The sequence below is a fragment of the Pelodiscus sinensis genome, chromosome 28 (genome assembly GCF_052426305.1).
Source record: "Pelodiscus sinensis isolate ZL-2025 chromosome 28, ASM5242630v1, whole genome shotgun sequence".
In the NCBI taxonomy this organism is placed as follows: domain Eukaryota; kingdom Metazoa; phylum Chordata; order Testudines; family Trionychidae; genus Pelodiscus; species Pelodiscus sinensis.
In genome coordinates this window covers 17254966-17282079 of record NC_143079.1, presented here as the reverse complement: position 1 = coordinate 17282079, position 27114 = coordinate 17254966, and the positions used below count along the sequence as shown (strand labels likewise).

Here is a 27114-nt window from a genome sequence, read left to right as displayed (position 1 = left end):
AGGTGGGTGCATAATTGGCTGGATAACCGTAGTCAGAGAGTTGTTGTTAACGGTTCTAAATCCTGCTGGAAAGGGATAACAAGTGGAGTTCCTCAAGGGTCTGTTTTGGGACCCGTACTGTTCAATATCTTCATCAATGATGTAGATATTGGGATAGAGAGTACGCTTATTAAGTTTGCGGATGATACCAAACTGGGTGGGGTTGCGACTTCTTTGGAGGATAGGGACATAATTCAAAATGACCTTAGCAAGTTAGAGAAATGGTCAGAGGTAAACAGGATGAGGTTTAATAAAGAGAAATGCAAAGTGCTCCACTTAGGAAGGAACAATCAGTTCCATACATACAAGATGGGAAGCGACTGTCTAGGAAGGAGCATGGCAGAAAGGGATCTAGGGGTCATAGTGGACCACAAGTTGAATATGAGTCAACAGTGTGATGCTGTTGCCAAAAAAGCAAATATGATTCTAGGTTGTATCAACAGGTGTGTTGTAAGCAAAACTCGTGAAGTCATTCTGCCGCTCTACTCTGCACTAGTTAGGCCTCAGCTGGAGTACTGTGTCCAGTTCTGGGCGCCACATTTCAAGAAAGATGTGGAGAAATTGGAAAGGGTACAGAGAAGAGCGACAAGAATGATTAAAGGTCTAGAGAACATGACCTATGAAGCCAGGCTTCATGAACTGGGCTTGTTTAGTTTGGAAAAAAGAAGATTAAGGGGGGACATGATAGCGGTTTTCAAATATCTAAAAGGGTGTCACAAGGAGGAAGGAGAAAATTTGTTCCTCTTGGTTTCTGAGGACAGGACAAGGAGTAATGGGCTTAAAGTGCAGCAGGGGAGGTTTAGATTGGACATTAGGAAAAAATTCCTAACTGTCAGGGTGGTCAAATATTGGAATAAATTGCCAAGGGAGGTGGTGGAATCTCCCTCTCTGGAGATATTTAAGAACAGGTTAGATAGACATTTGTCAGGGATGGTGTAGGTGGAGCTTGGTCCTGCCTTGAGGGCGGGGGGCTGGACTCGATGACCTCTTGAGGTCCCTTCCAGTCCTATTATTCTATGATTCTAACCTAAGGCCAGGGGGCCAGATGCGGCTCCTGGCTTGCCTGCATCCAGCCCCTGAGGCTCAGGACTCTTCCCCCCCCCCCCCCCCCACACACACCAGAAATGGGGAGCCTGTGCTGACCCTCCAGCCCCCCTACAGTCGCCTCGTGGGGCTAGAGCACACAAAACCTACTAGCCTAGGCCCTTCTGGGGTGCAATGGGAATGTGGGGAGTGTTCCCTGTTTCTCAATTGAAGCCCAATCGAGGGGCCGGGGCTTTTTTGTTTCTCAATTTTGTGCAGCCCCCGACTGATTTTTCTGTGGGTCAGTGGCCCCCAGCCCAAAAGGTTCCCCACCCCTTGCTTCAAATAATTTCTAATGGGCACTGTGCTAGTATAACAGTGGCTGCGGTACAAATCCCTCAGTACATTAGCAATGTATATATGTTATATAGAACAAACCTCCCATGGCAACACTACACAATGTTACAAACATTATGGTCGCAAAGTCACACTCAAAAGTTAGGCAACGCCAGAATTAATGCTGCCTGTGTCTTAGCACACTACAGTCCTCAATTACAGTCCTCATTTTTTTTTAGGTGTTAAAAAACCAACCAAGCAACAGAACCTGTCTCGTTCAATGCATAGGCTGGACAGTGCTCACTGAACAAGCAGCTCTTCGTTGTTCCTTCTTATCCTTGTTATTCAATATGTGGCTCTTAGTCTTAATTACTGCCCACCATTTCAAAGCAATGGGAATTGCTGGGCGACAAGAAATAAAGGCACAGCTGCTAACAATATAAATAAAGAAACAAGACAAGGCACTGTGAGGATACCCTCTGGCAGAGCGACTCCACTGAAACAAGAGCTTTAGCCAGAGGGCTCTCCCCTTTGGTTTACTGAAAGAGAGCAGCATATTCAGGAAATGCACCATCCTGGTCTCACCTGGTCCACTCTCTGAGCCATCAGCATCTGCGGGGGCCTCAGCATCGGTAATCTGAATAGCAGGTAAGGTACTTGGTTTCACTGCAGACCTAGTAAGGAGACAGACACACTGTTACAACACACCTGACAGCAACATTTCCCAAGGCTCCAAGTCACCAACCAACACAGGGGTTTGCTGTGTCACACATCAGGGAGTGTCACTGTTGCGGGTGTCTCATCTACTGCACTTTTTAAACTTTCCAACACAACCAAGTAATGTTCGTATTGCAGACGACGTAATCGGGCCAGATAACCGGAGTGGAAATTCATCCCTGTGCAAAGGGCCAGCCCACTTTTGCGGATCTCCCCCATGGGGTGAATTCCTTCCCTAGACACGCTCTGGTTTTATAGCGGACAGATACATACACATGAACACAACAGAAGACAAGTGGGCTCGGGCTGAACTTTTGGATCAGAGGCAGAAGCGTGCTTCCTTTCTGACATAACAAAAATCTTTCCAGGTTTCATCTGGCTTCTCATTCATCTGTAATGTAGTTAAAGGACAGTTTCCACTGTTGGACATAGCAGAGAACTTCTGGCACCCTCCTTTTCAATTCACTGTTTACTTGCCCACCCTACAGCTGGGAGAGATTTTAGGCTTTTGATCCCACAAAGTGTAACATCTGGGGAGAACGATAAAGTATTCCTCAAATTTAGCTTGGTGAGGACATGCCTCCACATGACTTCAGTCTGGGTGTGAGGCTCAGTTGCTTACTTGTCCAGGATTAAGGCCATATAACTGCGTCCCCCTCATCTTTTAATATCAAACTACTCAGCTTAAAAGCTCTGGATTTAAATTTTTCAACTATAGTTTGTATGAAAACTGATTTTTACAGGAAAAAATTACAAAAAATGTCCCCAAAATTCCTTCCCCCTCCCCCCAAACTTTAATTGATAGAGCCAGGGGGAGGGCTATCTATTCCCAGTCCCCAATTATAGATTCCCAGGGCTGGCAGAGCCCTCAGGAGGTCATCAAGTCCAACCCTCTGCCCAAAGCAGGACCAACCCCAACTCAATCATCCCAGCCAGGGCTTTTTTCTAATATCCAACCTAGACCTCCCCCACCGCAACTTGAACACTTTGTTAGGCTTCCTTGTTGAGAAGAGGATCTCATAACAAATGCAGGGGTATCTCAAATGTTTCAAAACATATGATGATTTTCCCTCAGCAACAGATTCAATGTTATATTTTTGTATGTCACCTACAGCAGTTTCCCTTCCCCCACTTCCCCCCGCCCCCGGTCATAAAAAACAATGTGTTCATACCAGGATGATGTGAAGTAACACAGGCAGCAACACAATGATTCCAAGGGTCGCATGATGCAAGACAAGATAGAAGGTTTCACTCAACAATGAAATGATGGGGGGAAAAAAAATCAGAAGGACTGGATGGGAGGAGACAAGCATGAAGAGGCTTACAGTTCGAGACAGTGAACTGAGACTTCTCCCAGCTCTGCCACAGCCTGATGGCATAAGTGCCTCAGCCTGATGCCTCAGTTTACCTAGACGTAAAGCAGGGATAATACTGACCTACTTCCCAGAAGAGGCTGGGCGATTAAATTCATTCATTTGCAAGAGGCTCATTAGCACTAACTTTCTTACTGCAATATTCTAAATCAGGGTTTTCGATCTCCCATCCTGTGGGCCATCGCCTGCCACAGCAGATGCACAATCAGGCCTGTGAGTCCCAGAGGGCCCGGGAGAGGGCTGTCCATTCCCAGGGCCTGCCCCTATCTGCCACTGCCCTGCCCTCTCCTCACTCCCCCCCCCCCCCCATGGCACTCCATCCCCTGAAGATGCGGCTTTGGGGATTTCCCCCGGTGCAGGGCGGGGCAGCACTGGACCCCTTCACAGTCCCTGTGACAGCAGGAGCAGCAGGGAAGAGGAGCGCACTTGAAGGCATGCCATGCCTCCCACTGCCACGGAGAGCATGGGACCCACCCTGCACCAGCCCTCCCCCCCCCCATAATTCCTGAGGGTGTGCCCCTCGGGGACAGGGTGCCAGGCTGGGAGAGAGGGCTGGCAGTGACAGGAAGCAGCAGGGCTGGGGGTACATGAGTGGACAGGCCTCCCCTGGCCCGCTGGGATTCCCAGGCCAGATTGCACAACTGTACCAGCCAGGGCTGGCCTGTGGGCTGGGAGTCTTAAACCCCTGTTCTAAGCCATGTGGGTGGAGACACAGTTACCTTTCCATATCAAGCTTTACAGCACTCCTGCCCTGTCTCAGTCTATCACACACTGTCAGATAATCTACTCCTCTCCTGTCTGCCACAGCCCGTAACATTACCCCCCAAGCCCCCGTTAAGGGTTAAAGCACATCCACCAGAACGGGGCTGGGGTTTGAGTTAACGACAGACACAGGGAATCCCTGGGGCGGTTGTTCCAATCATTACACACCCTGTGCCAAAACCAGCACGTTACAGGTTAAAGTGGAGCCGCAGTCTCCATTTGAGTGGGTCCAGTTTTCAGTGCCAGCCACGCTCTCAGTTAAAGAGCCCTTTAATATCTAATTTCTCCCTGTGGAGGTGGTTAAACACTGTACTCAAGACACTGCTCAATCCGATAAGCCAAAGAGACTGAGCTCTTAAAGTTTCCCCAGAAGACATCATCTCCAGGCCTCAAATCCTTCCTGTGGCTCTTTTCTGCACTCTCTCTAATGATTTCAACATCCTTCGTAGAACGCGGACAGCAGCACAGGATGCAGTGTCCTAGTCTGTCTCCTTGGTGATGAATGCAGAAGTCCAGTCACCTTGCTACTCCTACCCCCTTGATCAAGGGCCCCATTAGCCCTTTTAGCCACCACATTGCACTAGGAGCTCATGTTGAGTTGCTTGTCTGTCCCTATGACCCCTAACTCTCCTTCAGGGCCGCTGCCTTCCAGGGTCGCGTCCACCATTCTGTAGGTCTGGCCTGCATTCTTTAGGGTATCATTTTGCATTTGGCTACATTAAAGGAAGCTCTGTTATTAAAGGCTCCCATCCTACAAGGAGCTTCATGTGGGTCTTGGTCATAGGAGAGCTGGTTCTTTGTGGCTTTGTCTATACTGGACTTTTTTACCTTGGAAGGAGGAGGATTAGCCATGGGGAAAAGCCCAAATATTTGCTACAAACATACCCACGGAAAATGTCCAAACTAGCCTTTACAAATATGTCAGATGCCAATTAATTTGAGATCATTATTTAATGTAAGGTGCAAAAGACAAGTGAAAATCTATCCAAGGCCCTCACTGGAAAAAATGTTAAATCTGTACAGGTATTTAACACAAAACATGGACAAAGCAGTTGTCATTAAGTATGTTAGCCCTTCGCAGAAATCACAAGTGACAGTTGCCAAGGGAATCTTGTTCCCCCCATGCTCCATTTAGACTTTATTTACTCTGGAAGACTTCATTTTTGGCATGGTCAGAAAAAAGAAAGGTGTGTTAAGTGACATGCTCTTCATAGGAAATTTGCAAGTGCCAAGCTAGGGAAATACAGCAATCCTATTGGCAAATCAGACCTCCTGCAGGACATGTTAAAATACTGAGTCAGTGAAATACATGGACTCTCAATAAAAGCAGGGGAAGTTCACTCTCCAGCAAACCCAAGTAGGCTTAGCCTCTGTCATAGATGTGGTTGCTTTTCGCTGCCAGCCAGATAGCGCCCAGAGCGCTGCAAGATGGGGATTCACAAGACTGCATGTCATGGATGTTTGCCAGGTGGCAACAACGAATTAATCCCACTGCCCACTGACTGTGCAGATTTTCCCACCCACAGAACTCCAATAACTTGCCAGTTGAAAGATGGGGAACAGAAGCGCAAAGGAGGCGTGTGATGCTGCACAGGTCATCTATGTCAGTGACACAGCTGGGAAAGAAAACCCCACGTCTCAGTTCTCACGATACAACTGGCTCTCTGCAACTGGCAGACTCTAATGGTAGAAGCCCTGTCTATTGCACAGGTAAGCACCTGAACCAGGACCTTAATGGCTGCAGATGGCAGCTTTGTTGGGTGAAGCAAAAAAATGTTTCCTTTCGGGTAAGATGGCAGGAGCTGTGCAAAGCTCATCTGGGCGGCATGGAGGGCTTCAAGCACCAGCAACCACCTACGCCTGCAGTCCTCGACTATTCAGCAATGAGCCAACTGGCCAGATTCTCCTCTGCACCAGGACTATAGCAGTTCCCCAGTCTCCCTGCACAAGTCTACAGAAAACACCAGGGTAGCCTCGGCTAGCTCAGGTGGGAGCAGATCAGCACATAGCTATAATGAGTAGGGAGGTACTGTAGCCTAGTGGAGCCGGCACAGGCCTAGGGCTCAGGCCATTTCCTAGCTCTGCCACTGACCCACTGCATGACCTAGAGTATGTCACTTCACCGCCCTGTACCTCAGTTTCCCTTCCCCACCCTTGGTCTGTCTTGCCTATTTAGAATGTTAGCTCTTCAGGGCAGAGAATGTCTTCCTACATGTTTGCACTGCACTAGCATAACAGGGCTGTGCTCTTCGCTGTGGACTCTAGCCACTGTGAAATGCAAGTAATAGTGCACACACCACTCTGTTCTGCAGGTCAGGCATTCCCCAATTTGACTGCAGAAGAGACGGGCCCCACTGCTTGTTTCTGCAGAATCAAGGTATAACCCTAGTGCTGCATGTGTGTGGCCTTGCAGATGCCACAAACATCTCTCCCCAGATAACGAAGCCACGCCCCACAGCTCTTCCGACAGCCCCCTGCCTTGGCAGGACCAACCCTCTACTGACCCATGTGTGCCCAGGTTGCAGCCAGAATGCCAAGAGGAGGAGGACGGAGGGGGGCGGATCCTTTGGTTGTCATCCTGCATCTGCAGCCGGATGGGCCTGCGCAAGCCCCAAGAGATATTCAGCAAACCCTCGACGATGAACTCGCCTTCCTCCTGGTCAGCAAGACACAAAGACATACACCAGCCGCTCAGAGCGCTGCCTAAGGCAAGGCAGATCTACACACTCGCCCTGCTCAGACATGAGACAACCCCCCTTCCGTGAGCAGCAGGCAATGTCAGCACCATGCTATGGACAGGGAAAGGGACCCCAAGGGTGCTGGATTTCCTCACTATGTGGCATTCCGCCACTGGGCAGTGCGGGAACCAGAACCTAGGAGGCCTGACTCCCGACTTTGGTCTTAGTAAAAACATTGTACTTAGGGACAGGACTGCTGCAAGCCAGTGCAGTTATCCTGGTAAAAGCCCTAGAATGGAGGCAGTTACCCCAGGAAAAGGGGGCCTGGTACTGCTCTAGCTTGTTCACTATCGCATGTGGAAATAAGTATGCTGGCAGAAACACCTTTACAGAGCTGTAACTACAGCCACAGCAAGGGTAGTAACTGCACTAGGATAGTGAGAGAGAAACAAGCATGGAAAAGAAATCCTCTGCTCTAATCCCTAGGCTATGCCCCCCCCTCCCAAGCTGAGGAAAGGCTCCCAGCCTTCTGTTCTAACCAAAGGCCACATTCTCTCAGGAGCAGTGCACTCAATACCCAAAAGCAGCCCCCAGCACACAATGGGGGACAGGCTTAAATCAGGCAACATTGAGAAATAATTAATAAAAAGTTGGTCTAAAGCAGGGCTGGGCAAGATGTGGCCCAGGGGCCAGATCCAGCCCACTTAACACTTTGATCCGGCCCGTGGACGGCATCTGGCTGTTTTCTATTTATAGCCTGCTGCCCATGCCACAGAACTTCCAGGCGCTGGCGCAGGCAACCAGATCCTATTTAAAAGGCTCCTACAAGGTGGCCGGAGCCATAAGCCTTTTAAATAGCCACAGCAAACCCAGGTGGCTGCCAGGCAACATGGTGGTGCCAGGAACCAGGAGCACTTTGCTGTGTTTTTAATTCAAAACCTCTGCGGAGAGGCTAGTCCCCAGTCCCACCTCTTCCACCCCAGGCCTTCCACTTCCAGGGGTGAAGCTGGCCCGTAATTACCTATCAAAATTCATTAAGTGGCCCCCCTTGCAAAAATTATTGCCCATGCCTGGTCTAAAGGATCATGGTGTTCCCATTCCAGCCTACAAATCCTGAGAAAAGACCAGTTCACATCCCTAGTGGGAATCTATTAGTCGACTATCCGATAAGCAAATGCCTATCGGACAGTCGACAGGCTAGTTGACTAGACGCTTCTCCCCGCCCACCCTGCTGCCTCTATCAGAAGGGGCTGCTTCAAAGCAGCAGCGCCGCATGGAGCCTGGGGCCAGCTGGGGACTCAAGAGTCCTCACCTGACCCCAGACTCCGCTTTGAAACACCACGGGAAGCACGGGGCCAGCGGGGAACTGCTTGAGTCTCCCACTGGTCCTGTGCTCCCCGCAGCGCTTCCGACTTTGAAGTATAGCAACACTTCAACGACGGAAGCACCCTTATTGACTAATCAAATAGTTGCTGCAAATTGCATCGACTATTCGATTAGCCAAATAATTGAAATTTTATATCCCTCATTCCCACCCCTATTTACAACTAGCGTCAAAATTCCCATTTATTCCACACAGCGATTGTGGTGGAAGAGGACAGCCCCTGCATCACTACATTTCTCTCAGAAAGAAAAAGGACCTTAAGCCCCTGCCAGCTGTAGAGCTCCCACTTGCAGTAAGAACCAGCCAGCAGCTGACTTTCGCAGTCACTTTTTGACCTCCAAGGCGGGCCTTGTCCCAGGCAGTCTAATTTTTCATCACATGGCCCCCTCTATCTAAGTCACAAGACCTCCTGGCTCGATATTTACACATCGATTTCTCACCTCTCTGTTCCGGAGCTGCAAATTCTGACCTTCATAATACAAGTTGTACGTCTTTAAGTGCAACAGCAGCTCGTTCCTGGAAGAGAAACATTGGTAATGCAGGAAAGACATAGCCCGAGGAGAGGAAAAAGGCAGAGCCAGCGAAGCTCGGGTTCTTATCCTACACCTGTCACAGTGGCACCCAAGGGCCTGAAATGGTGACCTGGAATGAAGCAGATTTGATGGAGTCAGGAGTGAATTTCCAGAGCCAAGGCTGGACTAAGGCAAACAGGCCATAGGAACAATGCCTCATGACACCTCAGCAATAAGGCCCAGACCATTTAACAAATGCAGGATCCAGTCCTTAATTAGCAGGAGTTACAAATTAGAGATACAAGTGAAAACTGGCGGTGGGGAGCTGAAAATTCCTGACTAGTCTAAGGCGCTAGTTAGGGGGGGGTCAATCCCCTATGCAGAGGGTCTCCAGTAGCCAAATCAGAGAGCACCTTGTTTCATGGATCAGACCAGCTGCTATCTTGCTAGGAGACAGTGGGCCAAGGAGGACACTGGGCCTCTGTGCTGCCAGCTGAACCAGAATCACTTCCTAGAGCTTCAGTGAACAACTCCCATTTTGATTTGGAAGGCTTAGAGTAACAACCTGCAGGGCAAATCAACCTGATGGCCCTAGAGATGGGCAGGGATTTTGCCCTACTCAAAGCAGAGGCCATAAATGCTGGTTTACTATATTGTCTGGTCAAAAGTAAGAAGTACACAGACAACAATGCCGTGACCTGCCAACCACCACTGCTTCCCATACAAAGGCCACTCAACATCTGATCCATCCAACCAGGCATCACAAATAGCCCAGTCTCTGAGCGATCAGGTGCCCCCTCGGTAACATTTCTATTACATACCAGAGGAAGGTCACCTTGCATTTCCACAGCAGAGGGGTAAAAGCTCTGCAAAGATGGAGAAATTATCCCAGCCTGATTTTTCAGATGGGAGAACAGAGGCAGACATCAAGTCACTATTTCCCCAACGCTCATGTCCAGGATTTGGAGTGTCTCCATCTGAGGCACACGATGAGCCCTGGGCCTGGTCTGCACAGTTTATTCTGGGGTAGTTATTTTGGTTTGGAGTGGGATTTTTTCTTCTTACCAACATAATTCCACTGACAGAACCCCTAACGTGGCTCACATTCTGTATGTTGTTATTCCTATCTAAGGAGGTGGGGCCGTAACCAGCATCTTTCCTACTCATCTCTCCTTGGCTGCAACCCATTCAATGATTTCTCAGCCACGGAATGTTACTGTCTCTGCTCTGCCTCCTCTTTGCAATATCAATTGCTAGAGAGATCACTTCCCCCTCCACCTCTGCCCACAGATTAAAGAACTTTGTGTGACGGCATCTGCCCCTCCTCCACCAGTCCCCAGGTGCTTTCATAAATAAATTGTCAGCTCATACCACCAAAAATATTTCTGCATTAAGCTCTGGTTGCAATCTTACTTTGAAATGTATTTGTCTTTTCCACAGGGGATGACGGACGACTGGCTGTAGTAATCCATCCTCACAATCTTCTTTCATTAGGAGCACAGATCTGTATGGGGGGGGGGGGGGAAGGGTAGAGGAGAAATTTACATTAATCACTTTATCATTTCCATCTTAACATGTGCAGACTGGGTCAGATCCAAAGCCCAGTGGATTCAATGGAATAAATAACACTTCCTTATCTACTACTGCAACAACAATAACCCATGTTTAATCTGAATGGCCAAAGGCTCTGAGGATATCGCTGAAACTAACAGGCTCTGACGAGTTACCTAGCGCTTCCAGTTGCTTTTTGGGCTGGAAATGCCAGGGGCATCTCTCAAGGTATTTTTGACTCATCTACTCCGTGGATTCCCACAGATGCAAACAGAAAGCGAGTGAAGGGAAGAAGAATTATTTACCGTTCGGATCAGACTCCGGTTTGGGTCAGCTATCACTCACCCTGCTCACAGTACGGTTCCCCTCCCTCCCATCACTCATAAGCATAATAAGAACAGCCTCCTGTGTTTTGAGAACCACTGCAACACACACGGAAACTTCCATCCATTACAGCAGTGTTTCTAAAGGGAATCTAGGGGCCATGCAACCAGGGATTCAACATAAATTAAGAAAATCTGGAAGCTGCTTTTCAACCTCTCTGGATCAAGAGAGGGTTTTTTGGCTGAATCCAGCAGAGAAAATAATAAATAACGGGCTTAAAAAACAAATACAAGGGCAGTTGGCCTGAATACAAGATTCTCCTTTGCCCCATTGCCAGTAGCCCAGGCGGACATGCATTTTCCCCATGCACCAACACCAGAAATCCCCAGTTGTCATATTTGAATCTGCCTTGATCAATCAATAAGAAGCGTGTTGGAATTCCCCAGTGGAAAGTAACACTCTTTCTTGATCAGCTCAGGCCTCTGGCAAGCTGTTGTGACTATTTAACACAACATTCGACTGCCTCAGCATTTTGGTTGCAGGGGAACAACCCAATTTCACACACAAAGGACAGCCTGTTTCCCCCTCGCACTTGAAATAAATAAGTTGTGTTTTCGGCCTCATTTCAGCTCTCTTGAAAATCCTATTTTTATAAACTTTCAAACGCAGACTGGCCTTCCCACCAAAGTCCACCCTCTACATCAGTGCTCCCCCAACCTTCTTAACCACAAGATCACTTTCAATTTCAACTTTATGTGCAAAGTAAGATCTACCTCAAATCCAAATACCCTTGCCCAGCTCCCTTCCCCTGCTTCTGAGGCCCCGCCCCTGCTCTACCCTTTTTCCGAGGCCTCATCCTGCTCGCTCCATCACTTTCACCAGGCTGGGATAGGGGGTTGGGATGCAGTCTCTGGTCTTGGGCTAAGGGGTTCAGAGTGTGGGAGGGGACACCCTGAAGGTAGGGATGTGAAGCAGGCTTTGGAGTGGCCTAGGGGATAAGGCATTTGCCTGGGAAGTGCAGGGATCGGGGTTTGATTCTTCCCCCACCCCCACTGGGCATGGCTAGACAGTCAACACAAGCTGCCCCAGGAATGGAGCTGGCACCTGCATTAGGAAAGCAGGATAAGGGATGGCCTGAAGGTAAGGAGGTAGGGTGGGATGTGCAGTGGCTTAGGGGATACAGGATTTGCCTGGGGAGCACAGGCTAGTGAGTTCAAGTCTCATCTCTACTACACCCACCCTGGACCCACACCACCCCCAAAGGCAGCTGACAAGCACAAAAGTGGCTCCAACACCCCAAGCACTGCCCCTCATCAACAGGCCCCAACCACAGTCTCCACCAGCCACAGCTCTCCTCTCCATTATTGATCTATGGGAGCTGCAGGAGTGGTGTCTGCAGGCAAGGACAGCATGTGAAGACCCCCTACTCTGGCTTTCTCAGGGGCTGCCAGCCACCTCCAGGAGCACAACTGCCACAGGGATAATTACTCCAACCACAACAGGCTAGACCTGTTAGCACTCACTACTCAAAGAGTTAAATTTAAGCATGAGAGAAATGAAATTCACAGTCAACAAAAACCAAAACTAACCTACTTTGCAAGCAGTAAAAGTAGTAACAACCCCCTACCCCGTGTGTGTGTTGGGTCAGGATATGAGAAGGACAGTGTGTGTTTGTGAGTGACAGATTTGCATTGCCAAGCTAGCTCCCTCCATCCCCTTCTCTCTGTGGAGACAGGGTGCAGGAGTGGGGGGAGGAGGGACACCCCAACATCAGCCCCATCTTCTCCCTCCCACACCCTGCACAGCAAGCAGGAGGCTCTCAAGGGGGCAGCTTCAAGGCAGAGGGCAGGAGCAGCATGACAGCAGGTGGAGGGGCAACTGAAGTGCCAGCACTTGACAGTTTCCCAGCAAAACCAGTCAGAATCACCTGTCAGAGGCTCCAGGATCTACTGGTAGATCCCAATGTGCTGGTTGGCAACCACTGCTCTACGCTGACATCCACAAAGGATTTGGGTTTTGGTGGTGGCAGTTTCTGGCAATTTCATGGGTTGAGAAATGGAGACAAACACTTGGCCAAAATTTCCCTCATGCACATGCAAAAAAAAAAACCATTAATTTTTGACATTTGAAATGCTTCCCCTCCCTTAAACTGTCAGTTTTTATTTATTAATCAGGAGCAATGAAGCATAACTAAAAAGAGATTTTGGGCTAAGTTTTCCAAGATGGACAAATGCTTTAGGCAATTTGGAAACCATATTTGAGGCTCTTACCTCACTTAGGTGCTTTTAAAATTTTTCATGTCTCACTTCAAGTTGCTTCTAATAACAAATTAGAAAACACTGCATTACTGTGAAAGATAAAAGCTTTTCAGGGTATGTTTCTTCATTATGGATTTGCAATGTATCTAGTATAAAGGGGCCCTGATCCTTGTTTGAAACCCAGAAGAGTTACCACAACACAAATCCAATGGCACTACTGTAACAGATTCTTAAAGAGGAGATTTTATGCCCAAAAAATCCAGCACGTTATACACTATGCACACAACACAGAGTTTCCTCATCTGTACAGTGACAGTGAGGGATGTAAAATCCTGTTCAATCAGTTAGCCAGTTAAACATTAGGTTTAACTGGTTAACCGATTCCACGTGATCCCTCCCAGCCTGTGCAGGGCTGCCAACTCCAACTCCAGCCTGCTGGGCCCAGTGGGGCTGCTCTGGGCACCGGTTAATCGTTACCCGGTAAGCATCACCTCGTAAGGGTGATCTTACCTGCTAACTGGTTACCTGTTCACATCCCTAATGGCAATACTGTTACTGACCTGGGGGCAGCAGGGTCTGGCATGTATTTCCCAGCACGACTACACAGGCTGGTTGCTTGAGGACCCCAAAGGCCTTCACACAAAGAAGTCAGTTCTCTTAACAACTCAGGGAGGTGGATATTTTACAGAAGGGGAAACGAAGACACAATGAGGCAACCACCCGCAGTCACATGGCACTGGGTTAGGAATCCCTGCTCCAGTTCTCCTGGGACACCTTAGGAGACCCTCCCGCCACACACTGGCACAAGCCTGAACAAAATTGTATTTTTATTCTACTCCACACATCTACAAGACAAAAGCCTATATTTAAACACAGCCACGGCAAGCGAGAGACAAGCAGACAAAGGGCAGGAAATTCAAAGCTACAGCTAACAATCCACGGTGCATTGTCCTGAAAAAGAAGAACAGAAACACAAAATAATAACACAAGTAACAACGGAAAGACTGACTTGGCTTTTCATTTCCTAACTTATGCTACAGCATTTCACAACCACCCCAGCAAGGCTCAAACATTTGGGATAGGCTGTGAATGAACTGGGGGTGCGGGGAGTAGGGATCTTACCTAACAGTTAATTGAATAATTGACAAATGAACCTCATGAATTCTTATCAGTTAGTCGACTATTCTAGAGTCCCAGGGGTGGGGTTGGCAGCCAGTGCGCTCTGGCCCCACTCCCAAGGAGACTGCTGCCTCTGTATCAGACGCAGCAACACAGGGTGGCAGGCAGGACCTGGTCTGCAAGGAGAGCTAGTTTAAAAATCAGCTCCTCTCGCGGACCAGCTGCCTGTTACCCTGTGCTACCACTGCTGATAAGAGGCAGCAGCACGGGGTGGCAGAAGCCCCTGTCGGGGGGGTGAAGGGGAGGACTGAGCTCCCGGACCCAGAACAAGCCAGAACTGAGCTGGGCTGCCTGCCCACCTGGCTCTGAATACATTTTAAATGCAGAGCCGCAGCAGGGGTAGGTCCTGACTATTTGATTAGTCGATAGGGTGGTGATGACCCTTTGAAACGCCGCCGTGGGGCAGCGCTGCACAAGCCCAGGATCAGCTGTACAGCACTGCCCCCTTTGAAATGCCACAGCGATGCTTTAAAGGGGCAGGGCCGCACTGAGCCCGGGCTCCACCTCCCCACCTTGCTGCCTCTATTGTTAGAGGGGAGAAGCCACTAGTCGACGAGTCCTTAACATCCTGGCTCCCATAAAAAAAAAAAAAATCGGTAGAAAACATTTTTAATTGGAGCCTCTAACAAACATTAACAGTGACCACAGGGGTGTTACAGGGCAGGCAAACACGAGCCATGTTAGACAATTATTACTACGTGTACTGATGTAGCCCACAGACCTCAGCTGAAACCAGCACCCCATTGCACTAACCCACACGTAGGAAAGAGTCCTTGTCCTGAAGAGCTTCTATGTCTAAGGGTACGTCTAGACTACATGCCTCTGTCGCCAGAGGCATGTAGATTAGGCTACCAGGCATAGGAAAATGAAGCAGCGATTTAAATAATCGCTGCTTCATTTAAATGTACATGGCTGCTACGCTGAGCCAACAAACAGCTAATCAGCATACCTGGGTGGTCGACAAATGCCTTTGATGTCGACACCCGCACGTCCAGACTACTGTGCTGAGCCAACAAACAGCTGATCAGCTGTGTGTCGGCTCAGCGCTGCAGCCATGTAAATTTAAATGAAGCGGCGATTATTTAAATCGCCGCTTCATTTTCCTATGCCTGGTAGCCTAATCTACATGCCTCTGTAGTCTAGACGTAGCCTAAAAGTGAAGGGAGGATTATGGTCTCCATTTTACAAATGGGGAACAGAGAAATTAAGGTCACACATGAAGTCTCTGGCACAGAGAGAAACCGAACCCAGATCCAGCAGACAGTTTTCATAGAAAAAGGACAAGAGGGAAAACTGAGGCACAGACATGGAAGCAACTTGCCTGAGGTCAGGAGACCAGTGGCAAAGCTGAGAGTAGAACCAAGGTCTCCTAACTGCCAGGCCAGCAGTCTGTCCACTAGACAACTCAGCCTCTCAGCGCTTTAGTAGCCATGGTCTTTGGGTTTCGTATCATTCCTCTCTTTGGAACTGTATTCCAAGTATATGCTCATTTTGATAGGCAGAAACGAATCTGCAATCTGACTAATTGAGGTCAGTTGTGACGTTAATGTGATTCACCTCCAAGGAGGTGAACAGTGGACTCTTACAAAGGGAAAAATCCTGGTTTATGATCTTTAGCAATTGATAGTGGAGGAGTTCAGTGCTTGTAAAGAGATCCCAGATAAAAGATATCATGCTGCATTATGCAGTCCGCAAGCCTACGGGGAGACTCTCACATGGACCAATTCCCCTCCTGTTGCTGATCACGTAACAGCTTCCAGAAGAGGCAGCCAAGTTCTTCCTAACTCTCAGATGTTCTCAGAGGCCACCTGGCTGTCCCGTGAGGAGCCCAGACATCTCTCTCAATAGCTGGAGAGGAGGAAGAGAGCCTCCTTTCCAGCCAGCTCACCAAAGACCATGGCCCACAGATTGATATCTGCTGAGATAAGGCTTGTGCTGGCACTGGTGCACTAACTTGGAGAAGTCAGTCCCCTCTGGGCCCTGCCCTCCACCAGTAAAACAGGGATAACGCTGACCTTCACTCAAGTGTGTGTGTGACCTCTGGCGGAAGAGTGAAATGAAACAGTAATTCCGTCCACTTCGCAGCTCACAACACTAGAATACTCACAGGACAGATCTTGCCATGTGCCCAGTTCCCTCTGAACACTCAGCAGAAGCCTGACTAGAGATCCAGCAACCAGCTCTCGTACTCTCCCTGCAAGGGCAAACATTCGACAGAGCAAGAGGGTGGTATGAGTAATGGTGCCAGTTGGATAGCACAGAATGAATGAGAGTCCGCAGGCCAAATCCCTCGGAGAGCCCTAAATGAGGACATTAAGTCTTATTCTGTGCACGCTCAGAAGGGAGGAACAGAGACGGTGCTGCCAGGGGGATCTATCCATCTCTCAGACAGGAGCAGCTGCAATTACAAAGACAGAAGGGATGGATGGATGGCAAGCAGGGAAAGGGTGAGAACTCTGAGATGCACAACTGATGCTGAAGCAAATATACACAAGTGAATTGGCACGAAGACCAACATTTCAACAAGAGTCTGGCCTGGGCAAGGCTCCCTCAGTTGGACCTTCCCCTCACAGAAGCTCTTGATTATTTTGAGAGGAAAGGACTGTGTTCATGTATTTAAGACCCAGGGCTGGGGCTCACGGGATCTTGATTCAAACCCAATCTCTGCCAGAATTATTGAGTGACCCTGGGCAAGTCACTTCATCTCTGTGGGCCTCAGATGGCAAAACTGCCAGCTTTTGTCTGATAGCTCTCAAAGGGTGAGATTTTTCCAAAGCATTTTAGCAGAGTTAGCCACCTAGCTTCCTTAGACACGTTTGAAAATTCCTAACCCCCTCTCACTGACTGTCACTTAGTAAGTGTCCGGAGAGAGAGGAACACTAGCAGAACCACAGCTAGGTTAGGGTCTAGACCCTAGAGGCTACCGGAATAATTCTAGAGAGCTCTAGCAAGAAGTTCTGACACCTTCCATCTCTCTATTCGGAGGGGCTGTTAACAAAACACATGGCTACATGACTAGTGTATTCTGAAACAGTAGCAAAAGTAGGAACCATCAGGGGAAGTTACCACCAGCTACCATGCAGAGAAAGAGCAAGTTACACAGTTACTTGTCCCATGCAAAACCCTTACCAGTCTCTCACAGATGGGCAGCATTTTTGTTTTTCTTTAGAGCTCTCAAACTCTGTTGCCACCTCACAGCACACACAGCATTGTGCCTATAAGGGCTTTTCCCCAAGATTAGAGTTACCCAAGGCTAGAGAGGTAGGCACCAGCTGCATCAAACTGCTGCAAAGATGTCACCAGACAAACTGACATTTCTGCATAGTAAGCCTTGAAAGGAGACAGCAAGCTTGTTGGACCTCAGTTCTTCCTAAAAATACTGGGGTACTTTGAATTTTTTACCTGGAACTAACCAGTGGAGCAATGACCATTTGCAGCAGCCAGGGAATTTGCCTCTATCCATTTTCACCCATCAGCAGAATTTATTCCTATTTGTCTTAAAATACTCACAAGCAGAAATAGACCTCATTGTTTTTATGCATAACATTTTTAAGCATTTAAATTCTCACCCCGCCCATTTAAATTCTCACCATTGTGCAAAATTATGGTTTTTAAAAAAAGATTTGCATTGATTTAAATGTTCACAGTTGCAGGAACTGAGGAGGGACAGGCAATTCATGACATTAGCTACTGAGATTAAAAAAGATAAAGGTTTATAACCATTACAACACAGATAGAAAACATCACATCAAAAAGGTAGAAGAAAGCACAGCTGTATTCCCTATAAACTGAATGCTTGGGTGGTCACCCACAAGAGATTCAAATGCACCCACCTGATTAGCAGAGTACCCAGAGCCAGCAGCATGGTACATATCTGCACATGCCTTGGTGCATAAAACAAAATGTATTCTTCACGTGGATGGAAAAATTAGGGGGAACATTGAAGCACAGATCTTCAAACACTTCAAAGTTCTCAAGCAGCATTTTTCTTTCATGGCTCAGCTGTAAATTTTGATTATGACTGACAAATATTTGTGCATCAGTTTGCGTGTATGCAGTGAAGTCAATGTTTGTGATCTAATCTTCCCAGGCCATCCCTGAAGCTCCTTAGCCTCCTCAGCCAAGTGCTCGGGGGGGGGGCCTCTTGAAGCAGTCTAGCCTGCACCTTAAAACAAGCTGCCACTGCTGCGGAGATCAACAAAGGCACTCATGCTGCAGCAACCACAGCATAAACAACAGCAGTGGTGGGCAACCTGCGGCCCATCAGGGTAATTCTGCCAGAATTCAGGCCAGAAGCCAGTTTGTTGAAGCTGTGCATCTGCAAACACAGCTTCCCCAAGCTCCCTCTGGCCATCGTTCAATGTTCACTGGGAGCTACGAGAGGTTTGCAAAGATCTTGAAAGCACACAAGTTTGTTTTTAAGGTCCCCTAGCTGAGGTGCAAGTGTTACCCGCACACCTACTGTGGTTCACTGTCCCACCTAGTGGCACTTAAACCATTTACAGAAAGAGATAAGAACAAGGGAGCTCTACAGCCTAAGATAAGAGTCAGCTGGCTCCATAGCTCAAGTTGTAGTAGCTCCCACACTAAGCTCCAGCAGTCTCAGGTTCAAATCCATGTGGTGGTGGTTTTACAAGATGTTTATTTATCTACAGTGAGCGGTTACCTTGTGGATGAATTGCAAGATCAAAGTGTTTAGATATCTTTCCTCTGCCCATTTTATTATTTAAAAATCAGGAACAGCAAACCGCAGCCAGCGGGAGCTGTTGGGGGGCTGTGCCTTCAGACACTCATCATCAACAAACTGCCCCCTCAGCCTGCCAACGGATTAACCACTGGCCTACAGGAAATGGGCTTTGATTTTGGAACTCACATCCCAGGGTGGTCTGGCGCAGCCCAGATTGGTTAGCATGCCTGACATGCTGTACACCCCCCACAGCCACATGTGCCAAGGAGGATAGGAGAAGTGAAAATATTTAGTGATAATCCTTTGTTTATGCTCATATTGCAAGTTTTTGTTTAGGCACCAAGTGGCTACTGTAGAACTGTGTCTACACTAGCGCGATCTTGCGCAAAAGCGGCTGCTCTTACGCAAAAACTTGCTGCCTGTCTACACTGTCCGTGTGTTCTTGTGCAAGTAAACTGACGTTCTAATGTATGAAATCAGGGCTTCTTCCACCAGAACTCTGATGCTCCCGCTCAGGAATAAGCCCTTTTGTGCAACTGTTCTTGCGCAAGAGGCCAGTGTAGACAGGCAACATGAATTTCTTGCGCAAGAAAGCCCTATGGTTAAAATGGCCATCAGAGCTTTCTTGCGCAAGACAGCGTCTACACTGGCACGGATGCTCTTGCGCAAAAGCACAGGCCAGTGCAGACACTCTCTTCTGGAAGAGTTTTTGCAGAAGAACTCTTCCGCAAAATAGTTTTTGTGTGAGAACGTGCCAGTGTAGATTTGGCGTAGTTGTAATTTAAAAGGTTTAGAGCATTAGAAGAGAACCCCGGAGTTACAGACTGGGAAGGGAGGTTGTTTGTAACTCTGTACAAGATGTGATAGCTGAACTTTCAAAAGCTTACAACTGAACATTGATTTAATAGAATTTCACTGTACTATGTTTAACACACAACTGTACTGTATTGGGGGAGTTGTTTCGTCTCTGCTCATCGCCTAATTGCATACTGCCAATTCCAAATGAAGTGTGGGTCGATCGGTCAGTTCATAACTTGGAGGTTCTACTGTATGTTAAATAGAAATAATAGAATACAGCTGCCTCTGAAGTGCAGTGTAGGCATCCGTGTAAAGGAGGAGAAACTAAAGACAACCTCACAAAAGCTGCTTCTGAAAGAAGTTAGCTGAGATCTTAATTGCAGACAAACTTGATTTTGAAGGTCCCCAAGCCGAGGTGCATGCTGCTTATTTATCGACAATGAGAGGGACTGCCTTATGGATGAATCGCTAGAGAGTCAATATGCTTAGGTTTATGTATTTTGCAGGTCTTATGATTTAAAGAGAGTTGATGCAGAGTTGTTCTCTCTGCGGGAGAACAACATAGAGCTGCTGCTGTAGCAGGCCAAAGGTGTCTTCAGTTTCTCAGACTGAAGATTTGCTTTTGATTCTGCTCCAGCTTCCTGTTTATCAACTGCTGCTAGATCTGAAGCAACAAGCTGCTTAAGCCTTTTCTGACACCCTAATCTGTCATCATCTCCATTTCCTAAGCAAGAAAAGCCACCAGCACTTCCCCTTTTGGTGCTGCACATGTTTCCTCATTCAGGGTTTTTAGAAGGGGGCTCAGCAGCCTGAGACTGACAACCTCAGAACTAAGACAAGACTTACTTGCCTTGATGTGGAAGGGTATTTTGGTCTCCCATTAAAAACTGTAAATACCAGAGTGTGTCTCTATCACTCACTCTCACTCTCTCTCACACACACACACACTTCCAGCACAGATCTTTTACACACCACCTCACTCTGCCCCAAAGAGACAGGAGTGAACAGCTCAATATAAACCAGATCAAAACCTGACGGGCACATGTCAATGCACTAAACAGCAGTTAAGAGGTGCAGCAAAAAGCCCTTGTTTGGACACGGTCAGGAGCACTGCCTCACCCAGGGCCTACGAACTGAAGTGGCTCTTAGGAATGTTAAGTCTTTTTGTGGCACAAGAAGTGGCCCTTGGGCAATTGTAAACAAAAGCAATGGAAATGAGCATTGCTGTGGGTTTCACAGGGAGAGGAGGGCATCAGATGATTTTCTATCTTATCAAGATTTTAGGATCATAGAAGCTTAAGGAAGAAATCTTTAAAGTCAGGGACTCGATGGGATGCTAATTGATTAAAATGTCCTTGCCAGGTAACTCCTGCGGCAGGACCAGAGGCGGGACCAGGTTAAAATGGTGCACTGGTTAAGCACCACGGTTTAAACAGTTAACCATTTTAACATCCCGGCTGCCAAAGAAGAAAACAGCCTCCTAAAGGAGGATTTTTTCACTAACCTATTACAGTAGCACCATAAGGCCCATGTTAAGAATGACTCTTCCTTTTATGCTATATAATTACTCCAGGAAGAGCTTATGCACTATCAGATGGTGAACTTGACTAGTCACAATAGCCAGAAAGAATCCTCCACATTCAACGCAAAGCCCTGCGCATGATTTGCTCCTCCACCCAAACCATCATGTAATTGTTGCACAGAATCAAAAGGCCTTTCTACTCATCTCCCTTTCTGTTTGGCAGGTCACCAGGCTGACACCGGAGCAGCATGGACTGTTCTGAAAGAGCTACTGAAATGTGCAAAGGTGACACAAGCATGGGTCACTTTCACATTACACACAACTAGGGTTTCTGCATGGAGTCCATGGGCCAGTGGCAACATGGGACCTGACAAAGACTGGAGGAGACACCATGAGTTTGTTTTATGAAAAGGATCTGATACTTAGAGCTTTGAGCAGTGCTGCACGCAGAAGAGGATTCCTGGAAGCTATGCCTATCAAGAATTTAGGCCATTTCTACAGCAGGCCGCAGTCGATCTTCTGGAGTTCGATTTAGCAGGTCTAGTGAACATCCACCAATTTGAATTGACAGGGGGACCCCGTCAGCATTGGTACTCCTGCTCCTCATGAGGAGTTAAGGAAGCCAACAGGAGCATTTGCTTCCTTTGATCTCCCACTACGTGGACGGTGATTTAAGATACGTCAACTCCAGCTACGCAATTAAGATACACAACTCCAGATATGTTAAGTCAATGTTCCCCTTTAGCATAGGCATGCCCTTAGATAGGCTTGGGTTACCAGTAACAAGTGCTTTATTTTCATAAATGCAGGCTAAACAAGATGCCTCTGATCTACGGCAAGGGAATGACTGAGGTCAACAGATCTGTGGATGGAGTGGGATCTAGTGGTTGGTGCCCAAGAGTGAGAATCAGAACTCCAGGGTTTTAGAGATAAACAGATTTTAAAGCTTGAAGGGACCATTATGATCACTGGATGGGCTGCTACATTCCACATCCTAATGACCAGGGCTCGCCAAACCGCAGCGAGCCCCGCTCGCCAGCCGCACAGTCCGGCGAACTGTGCATGTGCAGATCGCCCAAACCCAGCTCTTCCGGAATGCAATCTACTCGCCATTATTCGTCAAGCCCTGCTAATGACATCAAAAGCTAAGCACTGGGTACTTAGAGCCCATTCTATTAACTGCATTTAGCATAGACACTCTAATTGACAATATTTTTGCCCCATTGTTTTCCTTCTCTTTGCTATTTCTTTGTACTCTGGACCTCTTACTCCATTCATCTGAAGAAGTGGGTTGTGCCCACAAAAATTCACGATGCCATCTACATTTCTTGCTAGTCTCTAAAGTGCTGAAGGACTATTTGTTTTTTTTACAGTTACAGACTAACACGGCTACCTCTCTGAAACTTATGATCATCTGGTCTGCTCTAAGTACTATACAGGCTGTAGAATTTCTCTCAGTGATTCCAGTAGTAAGCCCAGCAAGTGAGAGCTGAAGTAGAGCATAACTCCATTTTAAAAGTCCATGAGGAAGAATTTGTTACATAGCTTGTTAAGCCATTCCAGTGGCTAACCCTCCGAGAGAAAGACACACATCTTTGGTCCAGTGTGAACCCTACCATCTTCAGCAGCCAGTGGTCTAGCATCATCAGAACCAGTGGCTCTGCACTAGGGATGTTAAATATCGGTTAACTGAATAATCGAGTAACCTCATGAATTCTTATTGGTTAGTCGACTAGTCTATAAGCCCTGGGGGTGGGGCCAGCGGCAGCGCAGGGTGCCAGGCGGCAGCTAGTCCACATGGGGAGCCAGTTTAAAAACTAGCTCCTCTTGCAGACTGGCTGCTTTCTGCCCTGTGCTGCTGCTGCTTCTGATAAAGAGGTGGCAGCAGCCCTGTCTGGGAAGAAGGGAGGGTCTGTGCTCCCAGCTCCTGCGCAAACCAGAACTGAGCCAGGCTGCCTGCCCCCTAACACTCTTTAAATATAGAGCCACAGCAGGGGTATCTTGTGGACCCGGTGTGAGCCAGAACTGAGCCAGGCTGCTGGCCAGCCTGCTAAAAAATGTATTGGTTGGGGGGGAGAAGGAAATGCATGTAGTCTATAGCATTAACTGATAAGCAAAAGTTTATAAGTTAATCGGTCAATCAACTACACTATTAAACCCCTGCATATGACCCCGAGCAAAGGGTTTACTCAATCCTCGGTTTACCCAATCATTAGAAATGGCTCACACATCATTACTATTTGGCCTACAGGCATACTAGGAAAATCCCTTAATTTTTGCAATGTTCTTGGAAAATTTTAGCAGAAGCAGGTGGCATAAAAGTGTGAAGTTATATAAGGTTTCCTAAACTAGCTAGAAACATCAATGCCTCCTGCACACAGAGAAAGTTAAGATCAGGATTTTGCAGTCTGACCATGCAACATTATCTGCTTCTAAAGTGACTTGCAGGCGTGATGGTACCAAAATGCATTTATCCTAAAAATACCTTTTGCAGACCATTTTCCCACCCACCTGCTCTGCCAAGTAACTGCTGAAGCCTCCCCTGCTGGGTTCCCAAGCTGCTACTTGGCTCATCCCTCCACATAGGCTGTTTTCCTGTTTGCCAATGTTCAGACAGCAGCATTCTGACCCATTCCAATACATTCCCCACTCCCAGCACCCAGGGAGAGCAGTACAATTCACATGTGATCCAGTAACTCTCTTGCTGGGCCTGCCAATCTGGAGAGCAGCTACACCATGCAACAGTGAAGGCAGAAGAGACAGGAAACAGGCTGTGATGGCAGGGGTCACTTCCAGGAGTTAGCTCAGAACTTGACAGAAACCTTGAGCAACAGCTCTGGGATTTTTTTTATCCCTTACTGTAGATTCAGACACAAGCTATTGGGGCCTGGGAATTGGTGTATCTGCCCTCTTGCTGTAGTTTATAAAAATAAGCTTGCCCTGCATGTGCTCTTGTGCACCAGTGTAGTGATGCTAAGTGATGGGCACTGAGACCTGAATCAGAGAAATTCCTAGAGGCAGACTTGGTGCACTTCCTAGGGCAGGTCTAAGTTTGTATTTAAGAATTAAAGTTCCTATCTCTTAATGACTATGCAGGAAACCAACACAAAGTGAAACTGACCCAAGATCATGCTCCTAAGTCTAGGGACAGCCTGGAACATCAGAGGCCACACTGAGGCCGGAAAGTAGGATAAGAGGCAGCAGGAAAGAGATTCAAAGCACCATTGGAAGTCATGGACTGACTTCCTAAAGCTGTCGGGTCTGGGTCAGCAGTGGAGCTCAAAGCTGAGCCATTCAGCACCAGTTCCCGCCAGCTAAGGATGTGGAGGCACTCACTGGCTCTGGGGAAGATGGCTCTTCTCTTCTGAGAAGGCCAGCATGTCTGGAAGACAAAGCTACTCAAGCTTTGTATACACAGAACAGTTTAAAGTGCAGCTGCAGCAGCACTTTAAACTGAAAGTGTGGCCACGGCACAAGTGGGGGCCGAGAGCTCTCCCAGTGCCTATGTAACCTGCCTCTGCATGGGGAGCAGCTCACAGCGCTGGGAGCCACAGGGCTGTAGCCTGGCTCACACAGGCAACTTACAGTGCTGTAACTTGCTGCATTCCAGGAAGGGGAAGTGTCTCAATGAGCTAGAATACAGTACTGTCAAGTGCCCGGATAGACTTCACCTTAGGGTGGATCATCACCACCTGCCTGCGTGTCTGAGAATCCCCTTGTGCCCCATTCAGCAGGTATTTCTGTGCTTTGAGCCCTCCCTGAGAAACAGCTCCCTACCCCAATTGTGGTGAGAACAATTTGCCCAAATGGTTTTAGGCACAAGCAACATAAAGGGCCACCTGAAGTCCTCCGCATCCCTCCCCTAAACAAGGCCGCGTTGCTCTCCAACAAGTGCTCACCCAGCAGTTCTCCCATGCCCAAGGCATCTCTAGCTGACCCACAGCCACAGGGCAATTCCTGTAAACAGAGCCCAGTATCCAATGTTGGGGAGAAGGCTAACACCACTGTGCTACTGGCTGCTGGATTCTGTGCTCTGCAAGGCAGCTGTGAAGGGAACAGCATGCACTTGTTATGAAGCTAGACACTAAACACCCTGCCAAGGCCCTGGCTCTCTTTGCCAAGTGGATTTGGCCTGAAAGGGCCCTGCTCAGGGAAAACAGGGCAGCCAGGTAGAGATTAGGGGCAAAGGTCAGGAAGGCCTCAGGAGGAGACAGACAGGGAATTTAAGCAAACAGGGCTGGGCAGCTCAGGGCAATGGGGCCTACTGACCTCTGCACCCCCCGACTGGACAGACTGGAAATAGTGGCCATCAAATCGCTCTTTGTGACCTACTGGAAATGAGTTGGTGGGTTTCAGTCCAGATTCCTCCTCCAGGCTGCCAGCCCCACTGATACCCATGTGAGAGCGCTCAGCAGGGGCCCAGGAGCACAGACTGACCCATCCTCTCACCCTAACCAAGGTGCCTGCACCAGGATACAATGCAGGAGGGGGCAGGAGGACAGCCAATACAAAACTGCTCCACAGGCAGCAGCTGCTCTGGAAACCACCACCGGACAGTGTCCTCCCCCAGCACTAGAACTGGCCCGGGAGACAGGGTGGGGTGATGCACTCAGGCTGCAAGAGGGAAGCTTGCTCACTGGATCAATCTGAGGGAAAGTCAACTCTGTCCAAGGATCAGCATGAGGCCTGTGCCTCCCTTACCACGTCTCTGGTGCAGATGACCTGGTGAATCACCCCCCCTGCTTGAAAGGCTTCTAGGTTAACCGTCCCCCTGCACAGGTGGGGAACAGGGCAGCCAGGTAGAGGTCAGAGGCAAAGGTCAGGAAGGCCTCAGGAGGAGACAGACAGGGAATATAAGCTCTGAGCTAGGCCAGCCAGGCTGACTCACAACTCCATTTAAGAGGCTGTTATGAAGCCAAGAGCTCTGGATTATCATAGTGGTCCCTTGTCTGTACAAAGAGCTATGAATTGTTAACATGAGTCTGTCTGCCCGGTCCCAAGCAGACATTCCTTTGGAGGGACAGGCAGGGTTCGCCGCTCAGGGAGGGGCCTTTGACTGGAACAGATTTCATAGAAACCGAGTATTTCAGCAAATGAAGGTCCCGCCACAGTTTGCTGCCCCCCCCCCCCCCTTGCCAAGGCTGCAATCGTGGCTGCGCTGTTACTTTCAGAGGCAGCGGAGTTTGCCCAACCAACTGCTGGAAGTCACCCCCGCCAGAGGGGAGCCTCCGAGAGGACCCGCCAGGCCACTCACCGCGGCCTGGAAAGTGACAGACCCTGAAACAGCTTCTGAGCCCCTCGCTCCGGTCTGTCCCCCTGCGCCCGGACTGGCCCGAAACGCCTGAGCAGCTCGGGGAACGTTGCTAGATACCCACTAAAACCAGCCTCTAGCCCACCAGGAACCAGACTCCTGCTCCCCAGCCCTGCCCGCAGATCAGTCCTAGCGGAGCCACCAGCACCCGAGGCCGGGGCAAGGGGAAGCGCACGGAGATGGTGCCGCGTGCCCAAGACAGAGGGATGCTTGGCGGCGATGTGGAAGACAGGCCCCCGGGGACCGCCCTCCTCCGACCGGTGCTTGCCGAGGCCAGCCCCAAGCCAGGCACAGAACCCGGGCAGCCTGGCTCCCAGGCGGCTGCTCCCTCCGCTACGCCAGGCTCCAGGACCAGCGGCCCAACGAGGGAGCCGGGGAGGATGGGTAGCCCGGCAAACTCCCCCGGCTGCTGCAGCCCCACCCGGCTTTGTTACCCAACCGCCCCCGGCCGCCCCCGCTGCGCTGATTACCGGGCTCTGGGCAGGGCGGGGGCACTCGAGAGCCGCCCAACAAGGCGGCATCCGCGCTCCTGCTCCGTCCTTCTCGGGCCGCGGCGCCCGCGCCTCCATCCGCCGCCCTGCGGGGCCAGCGCAGCTGCAGACACCGCCCGCCTGTCTCCCTGCGCCCCGCACCAATGGCTGCTGCGCCGCCGTTCGCTGC

At 49.0% G+C, this 27114-nt stretch overlaps 1 protein-coding gene across 2 annotated transcripts in view; it reads right to left on the bottom strand.

Annotated features, from left to right (window-relative positions):
• RASSF2 (Ras association domain family member 2) overlaps positions 1-27114 on the bottom strand; it is a 47406-nt gene extending 20292 nt beyond the window's left edge. The window contains exons 1-6 of one of the 2 annotated variants that reach the window (XM_075910998.2): positions 26925-27114; positions 16244-16330; positions 10238-10328; positions 8753-8828; positions 6755-6906; positions 1984-2072 (exon numbers count right to left, since the gene is read on the bottom strand). In XM_075910998.2, the coding sequence (XP_075767113.1) occupies positions 1984-2072; positions 6755-6906; positions 8753-8828; positions 10238-10296 (376 nt within the window). In that variant the 5' untranslated portion in view covers positions 10297-10328; positions 16244-16330; positions 26925-27114. The remainder of the gene's footprint in view (positions 1-1983; positions 2073-6754; positions 6907-8752; positions 8829-10237; positions 10329-16243; positions 16331-26924) is intronic. The other variant, XM_075910997.2, reaches the window with a different exon arrangement.